The 18,208-nt window shown below is 35.7% G+C and overlaps 1 protein-coding gene and 1 long non-coding RNA gene across 2 annotated transcripts in view; one reads left to right on the plus strand and one right to left on the minus strand.

The window, feature by feature from the left end:
• The window catches only part of RANBP9 (RAN binding protein 9), a 92,763-nt gene that overhangs the window by 10,205 nt on the left and 64,350 nt on the right, over positions 1-18,208 (minus strand). The window contains exons 5-10 of the mRNA XM_070584104.1: positions 17,155-17,177; positions 9,400-9,584; positions 6,480-6,592; positions 4,843-4,951; positions 3,018-3,208; positions 1,749-1,893 (exon numbers count right to left, since the gene is read on the minus strand). Of these exons, the coding sequence (XP_070440205.1) occupies positions 1,749-1,893; positions 3,018-3,208; positions 4,843-4,951; positions 6,480-6,592; positions 9,400-9,584; positions 17,155-17,177 (766 nt within the window). The remainder of the gene's footprint in view (positions 1-1,748; positions 1,894-3,017; positions 3,209-4,842; positions 4,952-6,479; positions 6,593-9,399; positions 9,585-17,154; positions 17,178-18,208) is intronic.
• LOC139077259 (uncharacterized) lies at positions 15,554-17,078 on the plus strand. Its single transcript, XR_011529613.1, has 2 exons — positions 15,554-15,807; positions 16,943-17,078. It is a non-coding gene; the product is annotated as an uncharacterized lncRNA (long non-coding RNA).

Genomic DNA, 18,208 nt, shown 5'->3' on the forward strand with positions numbered 1-18,208 from the left:
ATTGACCTTAAAAAGAAGTCATTTACTTTTCTGGTATTCAGCTCTACATCTGTAAAATGGTTTTAATAGTTACTACCATCTTTGTTTACTTCACAATATTTTGTAAGGAAAGCCATTACCAACTATAAAATAAGTGTTACTGTTTAGCAGTCCGGGCGGCCTTCCTTTCTTCTCCTGCTGTACTGTGCACAAAGGAGGATGCTGTGTCATCAACCCCTTTCGTTAAACTTGCTTCCCTGCATTCAGGTAATAAGAGGTCTCTTTAGCAACTTCCTGCCATGAGGACAGTATTTCAGAGTAAAACCCATGAACCGACTGCAATCCCTACCCTCAAACAATGGCAGAACCCTCTACCAACGACAAAGTACTCATGTACTATAAAGTAGTAAAGGCCTAACTTTTTAAGTTTCCATACATAATTTTTACTGCAATATTCTGATTTTGTGTTTTCCAGTATGTCATCTCTACTGTGAGACCACCCTGCCCTTCTCAGTGAAGACAGTCACTTTTCAACCATTCTTTGCACACCATTTTTGTAGACCTGGTTATACCATTTTATAACCTGTACCACACAGCACCATTACTTCAGTAAACTTTTGTTACTTACGATAGATAATTTGGAAATTCTGATTAATCTCCAAATTTGTAAATACAAAGTTTTACATGTACTTTCTCCAGAATAATATTTCCATTAAGATTCTGTGGTAAAAATTAGCTTCTCTTCCCTTCAACGGGAAATCTTGGCACTGCACTGATAAAGTGTGACCAATCCATAAGACCGAACGAACACCAAACAAATAAAATCTATCATTACTTTTATGAACAAAAAAGTTCTTCCACTAGTCTTGAACCAAAATGAGATTCAGATCCGGCTGATTTGGGCAGGCTAAATTCATAAGAACTTGCTTTCACACACTGGTATTCAATTCAAACGATTACATTTCACGACCCTTTAGGTTTCATGAATATTAAACCTGAATATGTCATAGTATATTGATATAGACATCTTTCCTCCCAAAGCTCTTCAAAGTCCTCTAGAGACCACGCCTAACAGAATGTTTGAGAGACAAAAATTAGACTACTGGTGGTGAGCACGATGAACTCTATTCAGAAATTGATAAATAATAATGCACACCCAAAATTACAAAATGTTATACATCATTATGATCTGAATAAAATTACTGGGGGAAAAAAAGAATGTCTGACATCCAACATCCAACAGGTCCTCAATATTGTCCTCATGCTATATGTTTACTAAATGACTTAACCATCTGCTCTATGCAAGCTACTTAAAGATAGACTCTCAAAAAAGATGCTTTGCAAAGTTAGTTATTTGGAACTCAGGAAACATTCTAAACATTTACACCAAAAAAACCCAAAGAGAAAAACAGTTGTAAACCTATCATATGTTAACATTACCAGTTAAATATACTACAGTGCCTTAACTTAGAAACCTAACAGATGGCAGGAAGACTAGAATGCAGAGCCCTCAATTTGTCCTTATAACCCCACTAGAGGGAAGGGGGAATGCAGAGTAAGAGGAAGGAACAAAGGAAAGCCCCTATGTGCATACCACGAGGAGGAAAAGCTTTGGGAACTGATTCCCTACCCTTTTATTCTCTGGGGGCTTGGGAACTCCCAGACCCCCACTATTGGCCGTTTAATTCAATTTTTCCAAATTATTAAAAATGATGACACCTATAATAAGCTTGCTTAAAGTAATGCACAAAGCTAGGGAAACCACTTACCTGGTGAAGTTACTAACTTGCTGTGATCTTGACATATTTATACTGTTCAGTTCTGGAACATTCAAATTGGACGACTGGTGTTTACTATGGCAATATGACTGATGTGCTTTATTTGATATTACACCATTACTACAACTTTCAAAACCTTGAAAAAGAGAAGAAAAAGATCCTTCATGAAAATAGAAACAAACACTAACTCATTAGCAGGTTGTAAACAATGTACCATATTCTGATTTTGTCTTTAAGTTTTAAAATGTAGGAGAGGCAATGGACTACTTAAGTAAGTAAACAAATGGATAACCTCTTTGAAAGAATATAAGGATACTTAATTGTGAGCTCTAACAATCACCTCCTCTAATGTTTATTTAAGGCTTAAGTATGGATCTCATTAAATCCTGACAACCCCCCCTAGGAGGGCAGTGTTATCATAACCCCACTTTACATACAAACACACTGAGGCGAAGAATCTGTCCGAGCCTGAGGTGATGCGTGATAGTCAAGAAGGGTGGTGGCTAAGGATACAAACATGAGAATCATTCGCCTTGTACAGGATGGTGATGTCAATAAATCGAGAGGTAGTAAGATAGAAAGTTATATGCTGATCGAGAAAAACCAAAGGTGTTACTTTACTCTATGAGAGGAAATAGTATTCGACTTCTGTTTTAGAAAGTTAAACCTATAGAGGAAAGATAATACCTTGGGGAAAACAGAATTAAAGACACAAGCAAAGGAAAAAGACTGCGAAGGATCGGAAATAAACTGGCAGAAGTGATAAAAGTCAAGTAAGGAAAGAATTTTAATTAAGAGAATACCAAAGGCCTTAGAGAGCAGACTGGTAAGCCAAGAAAGGGATAAGAGAAACGAACTGGGCAGAGCAGACACTTGCAAGAAGCTCAGCGGAGAAAAGGATAAGAGAGCAGACAGCCCAGCTAGGTGTGGTGATTGGTGGCATAAGATATGACAGCTACGTCATGGCTTGTACATTTATACTCTATTAAAACACACAATTACTTTTCATTACCAAATAGCTATGATTTAATTTCTAGAGAAAACTGGAATGTTGGCCTTCCTTTACGAAGATCTGCTAATAACCTGCTCTCAGAAACAGCTCTTCTTTAAATTACTTCCTGGTACTAAAAATACATAAATCTGATCCATCCACAATTTTTCTTCCAGAACATCTTGAGATCAAATATACACATGTGCAAAACAGCTATGCAGACAAAGGAGGGTCAAATTTAAAGATAATGCCATAAGATAGAATCTCACCAGGAAAATGCGCAGTACTTCCTTTGCCCGAAGCTAGACTGTGGATATTCATTCCATGGCTGGGGCTCATACTTGGACTACTAAAAGGTCGAGGACTAACAGGATAACTGTCTTGAGATTTTGGACTTCGGCCTCCCAAACATCGTACTTCACTATCTGTACCATTCACCATTTCTATAAACTGACGCACTCTAAAAAAAGAAAAGAAAAATTTACTTAGATACTCTTCAAATGGCTGTTTATTTATTTAATAGCAACAGATTTCTGAAAGGAAACAAGAACTTATACTTATCAATAAGTTTGGCCTTTTAGCATGCTAAAAATACTAAATATGGTTTCGTATACTGTATTGCTTAGAATAAATTAAAAATTTTCCAGAAAAATGAGGGTATAATGCACAAGACACTATATCTCCATTAATTAAGATTTACTAAGAAAATGAAAATCTATTTGTAGCTATAATAAACAAAACCAAAATGGACCCTTGCTTTTAAGCTAAAAGTAATCAAAATATTTGCACTTGGTAGCAATTCAAATAGTCCATAAAAACAAGATGTCCTTTAATGTCCACATGATACATACAAAGTAAGAGCCTTACTCCCCACCCTGTCCTTAGCCCCAGTCCCATGGGCAACCTCTTAAACAAAATGGGCCACATTTAAACTTTTACTCTAAAGCAAAACAATTCTGACATCTGGCTTACAAAGGGTTTCTGGTGCTTAAAAAGCTGAAATCTAAAGCTTATTAACACCTGAATTTTAAAATAACAAAGATTCATAAGACCAATAAAAAATGCCTAATTAGGATGGTTATTATTAAAAAACAACAAAGAAATAGAAAGTAAGTGTTGGCAAGGATGTAGATAAAGTGGAACTCTTGTACATGTTGGTGGGAATGTAAAATGGTGCAGGACTATGGGACTGTGAAGATTAATTTCCTCAAAAATTTAAACATAGAATTATCATATAGTTCAACAATTCCACTTCTGGGTATATACCCAAAAGAACTGGGAGCAGAGACTCCAACATATACTTGTGTACCCATGTTTATAGCAGCTTTATTCACAATAACCAAAAGTGGAAGCGGCCTAAATATCCATCAGTGGATTAATGGATAAACAAAGTGTGATACATAATGATAACGGAATATTATTCAGCCTTCAAAAGGAAAGAAATTCTGACACATGCTTCAACATGGATGAACTTTGAGGACACTATGCTAAGTGAAATAAGACAGCTATAAAGGACAAATATTTTATGATTCCACTTACATGAGGTACCAAGACTAGTCAAATTCAAATTCACAGACAGAAAGTAGAATGGTGGCTGTCAGGAGCAGGGCCGGGAGAGAAATGGGGAGTTACTGTTTAATGGTACCAACTTTCAGTTTGGGACAATGACAAGTTCTGGAGATGGATGGGTGAAGAATAATGTGATTTACTATCAGAGAACCGTACACGTAAAAATGGCAAATTTTATATTAGGTATCTTTTACCACAACTTTTAAAAATGCCACAGGCTTACAGTAAGTTACTTTGAGGAGAAAAACTAGATACCCATCTTCTAAATTAGATTTTCACAGGTTTAAACAAAGAGACAGAATGATAGAAGAGCAAATACATAGCAAAAGATGCCATCTGTTTCTAGTCCTCAACACAAAAGGTTTTTTAATAACCTATTACTTAAATGTGTTAATATTACAAAATTATATGTAAATATTTGAAACAAAGTAAAACAAAAATTAAAACTATTAAAACAAAAATAATTTTGGTTACATATAACACACACATATATAATAAATATAACATTTTATTAAACAAACTCACTTTAATGTGAAAAGGAGATTAGGATTTCTTTCAAGTAAACTTGGGTATAACTGTTGTGTTGTTTCAATGGCTTCTCCCATTCTTCCTGCTAACACCAATTTCTGAATTCCTATTTAGAAAAAAAGCAAAAGATTAATTTTTTAAGCGTAGAAACATAAGCTTAGTGGACCTGCAAAAAAAGAGTTAGTAAAAAATCTTTTAATAAATTATTGTGATTAATTTCCATTTTTTTCTAAAATCATAGTTTCTATTAGGCAACCAAAGAAAATTTTTAGACATATTAAAAAATCAGAAAAACAGGTACTTTCATAAACTACTAAAAAAAATCACAAACTAATATGCAAGTAATATAAGAAAAACACCTGTTAAGCAACACTGAAGTATCAAACACTAAGATTAAAAAGAGGGATATGTTTATGGCATACACTGTGGTGATGTTTTCACGGACATATAATTATCTCCAAACTCATCAAGCTGTATACAGTCACGCACCATGTAACGGTGTTTCTGTCAACGATGGACCGCATATCCGACGGTGGTCCCATAAGATTAGTACCATAGAGCCTAGGTGCGTAGTAGGCTACACTGTCTAGGTTTGTGTAAGTACACGCTATGATGTTCACACAATGAAACAGCCTAATGATGCACTTCTCAGAATGCATCCCCAACATTAAGCAATGCATAACTGTACACTAAACATATACAGCTTTTAATATGTCAATCATATCTCAGGAAAGTGGTTTTTTAAAAAAAGATCATAGGAAACAAAGAAATAATATTCAAAACGTCTTCTCAAATACAATAACCTTTTGATCAAGTGAAAAAAGAATGCTAGCTTTTGAGTAAGATCTGAATTCAGCAGACACTCACTCAGCATTCCCTGTGGTCAGACATTTGTTAAATTAGATAAGGACAGGAAAAAACTAAGCGATCATCTCCTGTTCACCGGAGTTTATAACGCAGTGAGAAAGACAGGCATACACTTAGCTACAACACAGTGTAATCGGTGCTATAGCAGTTTGACCTATAAAAAAATTTGCTTTTATCCGTCATGATTTCATTCATCATGTTTTGTTTTTATCCCTATGCTCTCATCAAGTCATACCCTCCCTGACCAATTTTAGGACGGCTAACTGTGCAACAGTCATCATGCTGACCTGCCCTTGTTAGACAGCTCTGGCCACAAGCACTAGGACCTAAACAATACATATTTAAGATCAATACTATCTGAAATTTAGATAGCAATTTAAATGCAAAGATATTTAAATTTCTCTTACATATTATCTCCACTAACAGCTAATCATGGGACTACTTTACCAATTAAAAAAAAACACACTTCATTAAATGTTTACTTTCTGAAAGCTCAAGAAAACATTTTTAAAGGAAAAACGGTAGACATTTCTTACAAAAATTTCTCCAAAATTGTATCTTTCTACATTGAAAACACTAACACAGTCCTATGTGAATTTCTTAAAGGTGATCTTCAAAAATGTCAATAAAAATAAATTTCAGAGGCATCAATTTTAAATTCGTATATTTGAAAATGTTTTAACTAAAAAAATTAAATTTCTAAATATCAATGTAACCACACCTATAATCTGAAAACAAGTGTTAGCCATGCACCACAGGGTCCTTACTTTGTCTATTCTTAATGGAAGCTAATTCTTCTAGAACGGTCTGGTCTGTAGATCTGGCAAAGGCCTCTGCTGTGGCACAGTACCCATGGTGGACTAAATAAGACGAAACCATTCTTAAAATAAAAAGAAGAAACACGTCTTTTAGTCAAGAGAATACATGCTTCATGCTACAATTTATATAACAAGGTCGACTCCAGTATTACAAAACCAACCTATTCCCTTGAAACAATTAAGGCTTTAACAACCTCATCTTTAAAGTAAGTTCAAAAAATCATTTTGCTCTATTCATATGGTATTTCCAAAAAGCTAACTGCAAATGCTGTGTTGAGACTACTCTCCCTAAGAATAAATATTACCAGAGAATCAAGGACATTAAATGACTTTCTTTGATTCTTGGCACCCTATTGTCCCCAGGTCCTTTCCTATTATTTCCCATCCTCATATTCAATCCTACTAACCATAATTTCTGCTTCACCTTTATCATATGACTTATTCCAGTAAAGTTTTGGCATTTTGTAAAATAAAACAATTTAAAAAATAACAGATTAACTCTTTGTGTTCCAGAGCTCAACCACTTTCTTTGCCCATCAGTTACATGAGATGGGATCACCAGGTGCGAACACAAGAAATACTAAGGTGGACCTGGAGAGAGAATCTTCCAGAACAAAGTCTATGAGGGTGATAACTCTAAGCAATGAGGAGTCAGCCTTCTAATCTCAATCAGTATGGTTGTGCATAGGAGATTAATTACTCAAAGATGACTTACATGTAAGTGACACACTTCCAAAGAACAAGTTTATTTTTTTAAAAGCCACCAAGTGGTCAAAACACATATTTACATCTAACCACAAAATGTAGAAAGACGGTTGATTCAACAATATCAAATCAAACAGCTAATATATCTAAATATTCAACCTTTAATCCTGCCTCCATCTGACGTTAATAACGGCCTGGTAGAAAATGACAGGAAGCAGTGGTTCAGGAAAGCAAGACTGAGAGGACATGGGGGAAATCTCCATGAAACAGATTTTTTCAGTTTATTTCATCTAACTGTTCAAACTAATTTAAGAGGGAAAGGAAGAACCTTTTAAAATGGACTTCCCAGGAGGTCACGGTGTCAGTTTTGTGAAGAACGGAGTAAAGTTGGGGGCCCTCATTGAACTCTGGCTAAAGGACTATGATAAATAATGTTTCCTTTGCTACTATCCTGCCATGATGCTCCGCGGCAATCATTTTTAAAGCATTAAAGGGATGTAACCCCAGGAGAGCATCCTATCCTAGCTCTAACTCATGGCAACTATGGGATTCTGAGGCTGGGTTCACTGTTCTTCAACTGTGCTGGACAGAAATGCTAGCGTGGAGGCTCTGTTCTCCCAGATGGTAACAGCTCTAGGGAAGAAGCATGCTTTCAGAATCAGCACCATGTCTTCCAGTCATTACCTCCTCCAAAAAACACACACAAAAAGTTTTATTAGATTTGTAAATTTAAGACTGTTCAGAGCAATTATACAGACATTTAAGGTGAATGTGTCAGACTGATGGTATCTGAAAGCCTTTGCTATCTTCTTGGGTTAGGTTACAGTAGTGAAAACGACCATTTAAACTTATCGGTATTTATTTAAAAAGGCTACGCTTCCTCAAAGTTTAAGAGCTGCTGTTCCGTACTATGTCATCTCCAGCCTTTCAGCAAAGGTACAGTCTAAAGTTGACTGTCACAGGAATTATATTTTCCTCCTGACTCCCATAATGAAATTCCACTTTTTCATTAAAAAGTAGACAAAAATTATCAGCTAAGTATTCACTAAAACAAGCTGAAAATTTTTGTAAAGAATGAGATAAAGGTTATTCATTGTATAGTACTTTTATTTGTTGTAGTTTGTTATTTTTCAATTATTTTATTGAAATCTGCAAACTGGTGCAGCTACTATGGAAAACAGTATGGAGATTTCTCAAAAAATAAAAAATATAGTACTTTTTATTGACACCTATTGTTTGCTCTGCTGTTGCCCATCCTCCACCATCGTGATTATTGAATCCTTAGTACTTATCCCGCATTTAGGAATCATAACTCCATACTCCTGTGCCTTGGTCTTCATTCATTCCTGTTACTTTCTCTTGAACATCTAACAACAGCGCGTACAAGTAAATGGCATTAAAAATTATTAGTAAGATTTTTTAAAATTCCTCAAGCTGGAGGCTTTTGGTCAGATTTTACTATTCAGAATAGGAGCATTTATTATCTCCCTGAATCTACACGACAAATAATAAATATTTAGTAGAAAAAGGATCCTAGTGAGCAAAAATAGCTGACATTCTTACAGAGTAACCAACCCATTCACTGAAAAAATTTAGCCAAATCCTGAAACACGAAATGTACATATCAAGCCTGTACATAAATGATACCATTATTTTGATGCTTATTCTTACCAAAACAATAATTTTTCCCCATAAATATTTGAACTATTGCTGAACAACACAACCAAGTTCACGTCCAAAAACCACAGATCCTGAATTACACAATCTAAATAATCTTTCTGAATTTATCTTTTGCATGGGCATTAATTATTAATAGCTGAATCATGTAACCTATGGAAATCATTAAATCCTATTACTAAGGACAGCAAACGAATTAACCTAACAAGTGATCTAGTGTCACTTGATTTCCTCCTTCAAATCAATAAGTCAGACTAAAATACAATTCTGTAAGTGAGCCATTTCCAAATCAAACATTATATTTTTAATTGTTTTAGAGAAAATTACTTTTTATGAGATTAAAATATAATCAATAATACATTAAAATTATTAGGATATAAATTAGTAGATTAAAAAGCTTGAGCAAATATTCTTTTATACCAAAAGAATAAAATATGCTATAAAAATTGTACTTTTGAATAACGTCACTTCAGATTTCTTCACTTACTTTTGTATCATGGTCTGCCACTCTCCTTCTCGATCTCCAATAGGAAACCGGTCTATCTGCGCCTGTATTTTGGTTCTCCACTCCCGCATGTAGTCTTCTATGTCAAACACAAAAGGATGTTGCCCAAAATTGGCATCGACGACTTCTCCTGGTGTCTGGAGCCCAACAGTAGGATATAAATTTGGCTGTAAGACAACATATTTCAATAGGCATCTATCCCTTTTATGTTAAAGACATTTGTTCTTTCAAATTTAAAATACAGAACTACAAACTTCACGAATATTTTTAAATCTCAACCAAAAACTAGTAGAGGAAGACTAAAGCAATGATCTAAAATACACTATATACTGCATAAAAAATACTATTTCCTGTAATCTAATCATCAAGAAAAAACTATGAAACAACCTACGCCACTTATTTTATTTATTCAGAGAACATGTGCAATCATACTTCTAATAAGCATAATTCTTGCTCTTAAGAATCTGTCATATGGTGGTTCCACAGATTCAAGTATAAGCACACAAGTCAGGTTTATCCTTTTATGTATGATGCATGTGATACAGAAACTGCATATAAAAACTAGTTACCACAGAAGTACAATCCTAACTGGGCGTGTACTATTTTAAGTTTACTAATCCCACCTATCTGTACATTTTGGACACTTTTTATAAAGACATAGTGATAAGAACTTAATTGTAAGCAAAGCAGTGCCATTAAGACTGGGGATTCTCTATATAAAAGTAAAAGACTCAAACGCACACATTTCAAGAGAGGAAAAGGGTAGATTTAAATATTCAAATTCATAAAGAAATGCATTTTGGTATATTCTAAGATTTTGAGGTTAAACAATCAAGTTTAATAGTTTCAAGTAGACAAAAAATACAGGAGTCCTTTCGGCTCATCACTAGTTGTTTCATCTAAAGGAGGAATGAGTTACCGCAAGTCTACTAAATGGCAGGGTTTAATCATTATAACAATCCCGTGAAATAATTATTATTACTTGCATTACAAAGATATAGAAATTGAGGATTAGGGGGTTAAATTACCTTGCTCATGGTCATTCTACACTATGGCAGGTGGGACTGGAACAGTTTTGTTTTTTTTTTTAAGATCGGCACCTGAGGCTAACAACTGCTGCTGCCAATCTTTTTTTTTTCTTCTGCTTTTTCTCCCCAAATCCCCTCAGTACATAGCTGTGTATTTCAGTTGTGTGTCCTTCTAGTTGTGGCATATGGGATGCCACCTCAGCGTGCCCTGATGAGCAGTGCCATGTCTGCGCCCAGGAGCTGAACCAGCGAAACCCCGGGCCACCGAAGCAGAGCGCAAACTTAATCATTCGGCAATCAGGCCAGCCCATGGAACACAGTTTTTATCTGACACCAAATTTAGGTTGACTTATTCTTCCAATAACTCTAAATCGTACTTCATCTTTGTTCTCCGTATTTCTGCCTTATTTCTTTGCTTTAATGGTTATCACAAGTATTTCCAGCACAAAATCCAGAAAGGATTAAGAGAGGATAATTTGTGTGTAAATATAAGATGCTTAGACAGTTTCACAGCAAAAAGCTAAGAGGATGTGTTTAAAAACAACTGATCAACCAAGCAACCAAAATCAGAAACAAAAGGAGTACTGTCTTAAAATACTGAGAAACAGAGTCACACTGTATTAGGGAAATAAATGGTAGTGCAATTTTCGCGAATGTACTGATTCCTCAGCAACAAAACTAGCAAGCTGATGGAACTCTAAGCCGAAGATAAGTGAGATACTTATTACAACCTTCTCATTTCATCAGCGAGAAAGCTGAGACCTGAAGAGTTTGAGAGAAATTTCCAAGAGACAGAGCTTGTTAAGGACACACATAAAGGAAAAAAACTCATGTCTCTCTACTTCTAGTACAGTATTCTTTCCATCAAAATCCACTGCAAAATTATGATACTTGAAAACAAAAGTATATAAAGCCAAATACACTTAATAAAGATATCAATAGAGTAAAAGGCAATCCTGTTCCTAAGCAGATATAATTCTGACATTCAGCATTGTCAAGAGATGCTTTTAAAACGGTTTGCTACTCTAAATTTCCTTGACAAATTCAGGAAAATAATTATAGCAACAATATAAAAGAAAATCAACATTCATGAATACTTTAATAAAATTGTGCCGTAAAAAAGTTTAAAATTTCCCTGAGACAAAACACACCATAAATGTCAAGACAAACGGACAATATTAAAAAAAACCTGCCACACATGTAAAGAAGGATCAATATTCCAAATCTTAACCTTGCTCAATTTTCTAAAATGCAAATGAAAACAAGATCATCTCTGTGCATATCAGATTAGTATTTAAAAGACTGAGAATCCCAGTGTCGATGAAGGTTGAGAAAATAAGCCCTCTCACCACTGGACACAGAAATGCACACTGGTCTAACATTTTAAGAAAGAAGTTTGGCAAAATCTATTAAATTTGACGAAGCCATTTCACTTGTAAGAATTTAATCCTGCAGAAAAACAAACATGTGCAAAGATATACATCTTACAGCATTATTTGTAATGGCAAATAAAAAATTTTAAAAAGTGTTCATTCAAGGGTGGTTTTTTATACCACATTCATTGAAGCTCAGACTCCAATAATTGTAACATATACCAATATTTTATGCCTAAGAAAAAATACTGCCCATTAAACTCTGACAGGCCACATATTCTAAGATGCATCTCCACTTCACAAATGTGAAAATATGAAGAAATGTGCATGTTAGAATTGTGATAGAACATTTTACAGTAAGATATTATAAAAACAAGGAAAAAGAGTAAAAAAATTGCTTACTGATACGGAAAGATGTCCAATATATATCACTAAATGAAGAAAGCAAGCTATAGAATAGTGCATAAACTACGATCCCATCTTCTCTGTAAACATTTAAATAACGGAATACTGGCTAACTTAGGTTTAGAAACAGATCTGGAAGGATATACACTCAAGTTAACAGTTATCACATCTACGGAGGCTGGGATTATGAGGAACTCCTCTTTTGTACACTTCTGTATTTATAAACACTTCTTTTATCATTTGAATATTTAACACTATATGTTACTTCTATAACCAGAAAGTGATAAAAAACTGAAAATGATAAAGTCAGTTCGGCTAAATGAAAAGTAACTATAATTTTTATACCACTTAACCTTAAAACTGAAGAATTTGAGGTAAAAGGATTAAGGACACAGTCCTTAACTGGTGAAGCTATAAATTTTAAAAGATATAACAGAATTTTTAACTTGCTGGATTCTAGATTTCTAAAAGTAGAATGCAACAATGCAATGGCTTTTAGTACACCACAGAGTTGTGCGGCCATCACCACTATCTAATTTTACAACATTTTCATCACTCTAAAAAGTAACCCTGTACCGATCAGTGTCATTCCCCATATCCCCATTCCAGTAAGCCCTGACAATCACTTTCTGACCCTACAGATTTGCCTGCATTTCGTACAAATGGATTTATACAATATATGGTCTTTTGGGACTGGCTTCTTTCATTTAGCATAACGTTTTCAAGGTTCATCCATGTTGTAGCATGCATGTAGATTATGGATTTATGTAAAACAATGTTTTCCAGGAAACTGTTTCTAAATTAAAAACAAAAAAACAAAAACCTCCTGCCTATGTAGAATTAGACAAAAGAGAGAATAATTTAAGTCTCTATGAAGAGAATAGAAAAACAGATTTCCTCATTTCTATTAAGCTATGAAAAAGATAAAGACGGATACTAAAAATACTACTCAAAAGCTAAATAAACAAAATAAAATCATGTTCTCAATAACACAGTTTTGTTCTATTAAATTTAAAAGATTTTTTTCTAATGAAAGTGAAAAGCAAAGAATGCATCTATAAAAAGCAGATTTCAAATCAGCTTAAGGAACTGGAAAGTAGCATCATCTTAAATGAGAACAGTTTCTATCACAAAAGGAATTTATCTAATCCCTAACTGAATCAATCAATTTACAGATGGACATCTCGCAAATTGGTGAGGTGAGCTGGGGGAGAAAGATGATCCTGAAAAAGCTCTAAGGTTTTCAAAACTGTATAAACACTTGACATCACAAGACAGGTGAAACAGTCTAGGTGAACTTCTCTAAAAGGTGCTCTCTACCAGGATTTAATGCCGCAACTGGCTAGAGAGAGATCACTATAAACATATGTTCCACGGTGCCTTTAAGGGAAAGACCAACTTTTTCCTTCCTTTTTAAGTGGAAGAGTGATACGTTGCATGTGGAAGTCCCAGAAGGTCTCACAGTCATAAAAATAAAGAACTCTCAGAACCACTATATTAAAAGGACACTTCTAACAACCACCTTCACCACCACTTCACTCACTGTTACAAAGCTGAACATCACCACAGGCTAATTATAGACAAGGCAAAAACCAGAACTGGCGATTCTAAAGAGGGACAAAAAATGATTAGAAGGCAAGACAAAAATAGTCAACATGTCTAAAACCAGCTAAGCCTTTCCCAACGACCATCACTGTCTACCCAGGAGAAACAAAAACTAACAAAAAATCTGCTTGCTCTGACAAGTTGGTTTTACTTGCTTAGTGCCACAAGAGAAAAAACCAACAACGAAACCCCCAGCTACTGAGCACCTTAACCAACTCCAAATGAAACTGAGTCTTACCAAAACCTCTGCAAACAGTCCCAACCACATCAACCCACCTACCAGCAGAGCCCCTACTCTCCGCACCCCCTCCACCACAGATGCTCTTCTCTGAAGCCTGCCCTCCTCCACCTGGACACGCCATCACAGACCCACCTGTCCACTCAAGGGGTAGGGTCACTATGCTACTTTTCCTCTCTCTACACTACACAGACTGTTTTGCTTGCTACTGAATCATTCTCATCACCAAACAAACATCCTGCTCAATCTAATGAAAAATCTTCTATCGCCCCCACTTCCGCCCCCACCTACTACATCCTATTTGTTTACTCCCCACTGTAGTGAGAATCCTCTCAAGTTGTCCACACTCTATAATTTCCCTCCTAATCCCTTTCCAATCAGGATTTCACCGTCGCTCTGCTGAAACTTTGTCAAGATCACAAGTGACTCCGCTCTGCTAAATCCACTGGTCAATCCTTGGTCCTTATCTTATGGGATGTATCACAGTGGTATTTGACATAGGTGATTACTCCTTCCTTCTTGGTGTATTTTCCTCGCTTGGCTTTGAGAACACTCAATTCTTTGTCTTCCTCTTACCTCACTGATTGCTCCTTCTCAATTTCCCTTTGCTGGTTCCTTCTCTTCTCCCAAATACGGCATGCCCCAGAACTCAGTCCTTGGTCCATTTCTCTTCTCTGTCTACACACACTCCCTTGTTGATCTCACTCAGTCCCATGACTTTAAATTTAAACCCCAAAATGCCAACAACTCCCAAATTTTCATCTCCAGCCCAGATCACTCTCTTGAATTTCAGGCTTGTGTAGCCAAATGTACATCTGACAACTCATTTAATGGATCTCCCCCTTTAAAACTTGCTCCACCTGTAAACGGCCTTCTCCCTAATCTAAGTGGCATCTCCATTTTTCCAATTCTTCAGGCCAAAAATCTTAAAAGTCAGACCCTCTTTCTCACATTGTCACATCCACTCCATTAGAAAATCCTCTTTGCTTTCAGTTGGATTTTTTTAAAAAATCATTTTTATTTATTTATTCATTTAACTCTTTAATGCATCTGGAACTTACTTTGGTATAAATATGGACACAAATCTTAAAATTATATATATTTTTTCAAAAAGATAAACACTTGTTCCATCACTGCTCATTAAATAATGCTTCTTGGTGAAAAATTTTGGTCTACATGTAGACTCGAAATTTTCCTTGGTTTAGCAAAGTTGTTTTCTACTACAACTCTAATTTATTCTGTTTTTTTCTAGGATTTTCTTCAGGAATATTAATCTATAGACTGGGTGTCTGTTCTCTGCCCAGGTCTCCTGTCACCTCTGTCAAAACACATCTGGAACTGGACTGTATTGTAATCGACGGCATCTTACATCTGGTCAGGCAGCCGTCATGGAGCAGCTGTCACTGCCTGCACAGGTGGGAATCTGTTAAAGAACGAGCTCACCGAAAACTGGGACTTGATTGTTCCACCTAGTGAAACAGCTGGATACTGTAACCAAGGAGACATTTTAGTCAACAAGCCTCTTAACGACCAACTGACTAAGGAATATCAGAGCCCTGGCTGTTGTTAGGAAACCTTCAGTTAATACCTTCTGGTAATACTAAGAAAGTGACAGCATCAGAACCTGCACCATGCGATCAGCAGCATGGAAGAAGAGCTCGTAAGAAATGTTCCTGACGGCACAGAAGATAACACCATGTGGAAAACCACAGACATCCATTCTAAAAAAGCAGTTTAAAAGGTTGGAGTCCAAATGCAAAGAAGTTTGACAAATACCTTAATCAATTTATATTGCTTATTTCATCATTTTTAGGTGTGCAACAAGTGATACTGATTTAAAAAATTTATATTTAAATACTCCAAGAGATCATTCAGTGAATATAAAAATTCTAAGTGATAAGAAAGCATCGTATCATAGGTTGTTAGCTTTTTCCCCTTGGTGTTATATATGACGCGTATTACAACTGATAATCTTACATGTGGTAAACCAGCTATCTAGAATCAAACCGCTTCTTACATCTCTAGTGATGTGAGTTACCGTCGTCTCCGGCCTGAATTTCTGCAACAGCCCCTCACAGGTCTGCTTGCTTCTACTCTTACTACCCCTGACAGTCTGTTTTCCACCCGGCGGCCAGTGATCCTTTAAAACCTAAAGTTATATCGTGATAACTAAAACTCTGTATTTCACTCAGGGTAAAGGCCCAAGTCCTTACAATGGCCCTCAAGGGCTAGAGGCCGTAGCTCGCCCTCCCCAGTCATTGTCCCTGACACGCCTCCTACCACTCTCCTACCGCTCTCCGCCCTCCTCACATCTCTCCACTTCACTTCATGCTGTTCTTCAAACCTGCCAGCTGCCATCCTGCTCTAGCCCTGTTCCCCTAACTGTTGCCTCTGCTTGGAACATTCTTGCTCCACAAAAGTCTCTGCTCAAACTGTATAACCATATTCTGTCTTTGGTACTCCCATGCTCTAGTTTTTCTCTTTCTTTAAAAAGTACTTAAAACCTTTTAAAATATGTTACAATTTACTTATTTTTTAATGTATTGTTTATTCTCAAACTTCTCCAGCTTGAATACTCCAAGAGAACAGAGACATTTACCTGTTTTGTTGAATGACGTATCCCAAGTACAGAACCTGCCACACAGTATATATGTATATATATACACACAGTATATATAGACACACATATATGTGTCTATATAGACATGTATATATGTGTGTGTCTATATAGACATATATATACATAGACACACACATACTGAATAAACTACTATAATTGGCTGAAAAACCCAATAACCAAAAAAACATATTTCGAATGAATGCATACTGACATTAAAGAGAATATTTTAAGTAATCATTTCTGATTTATTCCTTAGCTACAACAAAGTTCTCTCGTGCAATGGTGTCCAGCGCAATCTGGAGCTGAATTTCTGCAATGGTGGCTAGAAAAAGGATCACTATTCTACGCATGACATATAAACCTAATAAATATCAATAAGACTGCATTCTAAACATGGTTTGTACTAGTTTCTTTATATCTCTTTTAATTAAAAATGTAAAACTGCTTTTAAAAGAAATTGTGTCTTACCGGTAGGTCAGTGAAAGCAATACCTAAAAAAAAAAAAAAGTGGCATTAGATGCTGTTTTTCAAAGGCATACTTTGGTGACATGCTGAACTTCTAACTAAAAATAAGGGAAAGAAAGACATAAGAAAAAATTAAAAGCCTAAACATAAAATAACAAGCCTAATTTTTTCTTAGTAACACTGACAGAGGTCTGAGTGAATGCTGTCCCCTCTCAAGATTACCATCCTTGCTAGTCACACACCAGCGTTATTTCTGGGGTACTGCTATGGCCTTCAGGGTTTCTGAAATGACTTCAGATAGCTCTTCAAAGCTATGTTAGGAGCCACATAAGAAAACTGGTTGCAAAACAGTCACAGTTGATTTTGGACCAGCACCCAACTGCTTTATCCAGCTTTATCATTTAATCTTCCTCACCTAAATTTAGCTTTTAAATAATTTGGGGGGGAAGGGAAAGGAGAGATTTTCTGCTATTAAAAAAAGGTGAACAATGGAAAATACAGCACTTTTGCTTCTTAAAAAAAATCTCTTATACAAGGACACTCTTAAATAACTTTTGACTACTCCGGAGAAAAAAATCAATTCCTCCTTCAAAAGATAAAAATTTATACAGTGAGAACTTCTCTTGAATGTCCTGTCAGTGATTTCAACACAGTCATATTCCAAATACATTTGAAAGACAGCAATATCACTGGAATAAATCTACTGGAATCTCAAAGTGATGATTTAATAATCTCCCTTCAAATATGTAAATATATTACCTAGCTGAAAATAAGATAATAAACCAAATATTTCTGTAGGACCTCATTCATATGTTTAAAAAGACTCAGTTCTTGGATAACAGGAGGGGGTGGTGTTGGTGAGTCAGTTAATCTCAATTCTTCTGGCCACATATTCATTAAAACAAAGAAACCACACCAGCACCACTGCCTCTACAGTGCTGATCACCAGCTAACACATGAGGGCGTTTCCGTTAAACTATCTTTAAGGTCTCTTCCCACTTGAGAGTCTATGGCTCTGCCACTGTGGTGTAGCAGCAGGCAAACACAACTATCTGAC

The sequence above is a fragment of the Equus przewalskii genome, chromosome 19 (assembly GCF_037783145.1).
Source record: "Equus przewalskii isolate Varuska chromosome 19, EquPr2, whole genome shotgun sequence".
NCBI classification, from domain to species: Eukaryota; Metazoa; Chordata; class Mammalia; order Perissodactyla; family Equidae; genus Equus; species Equus przewalskii.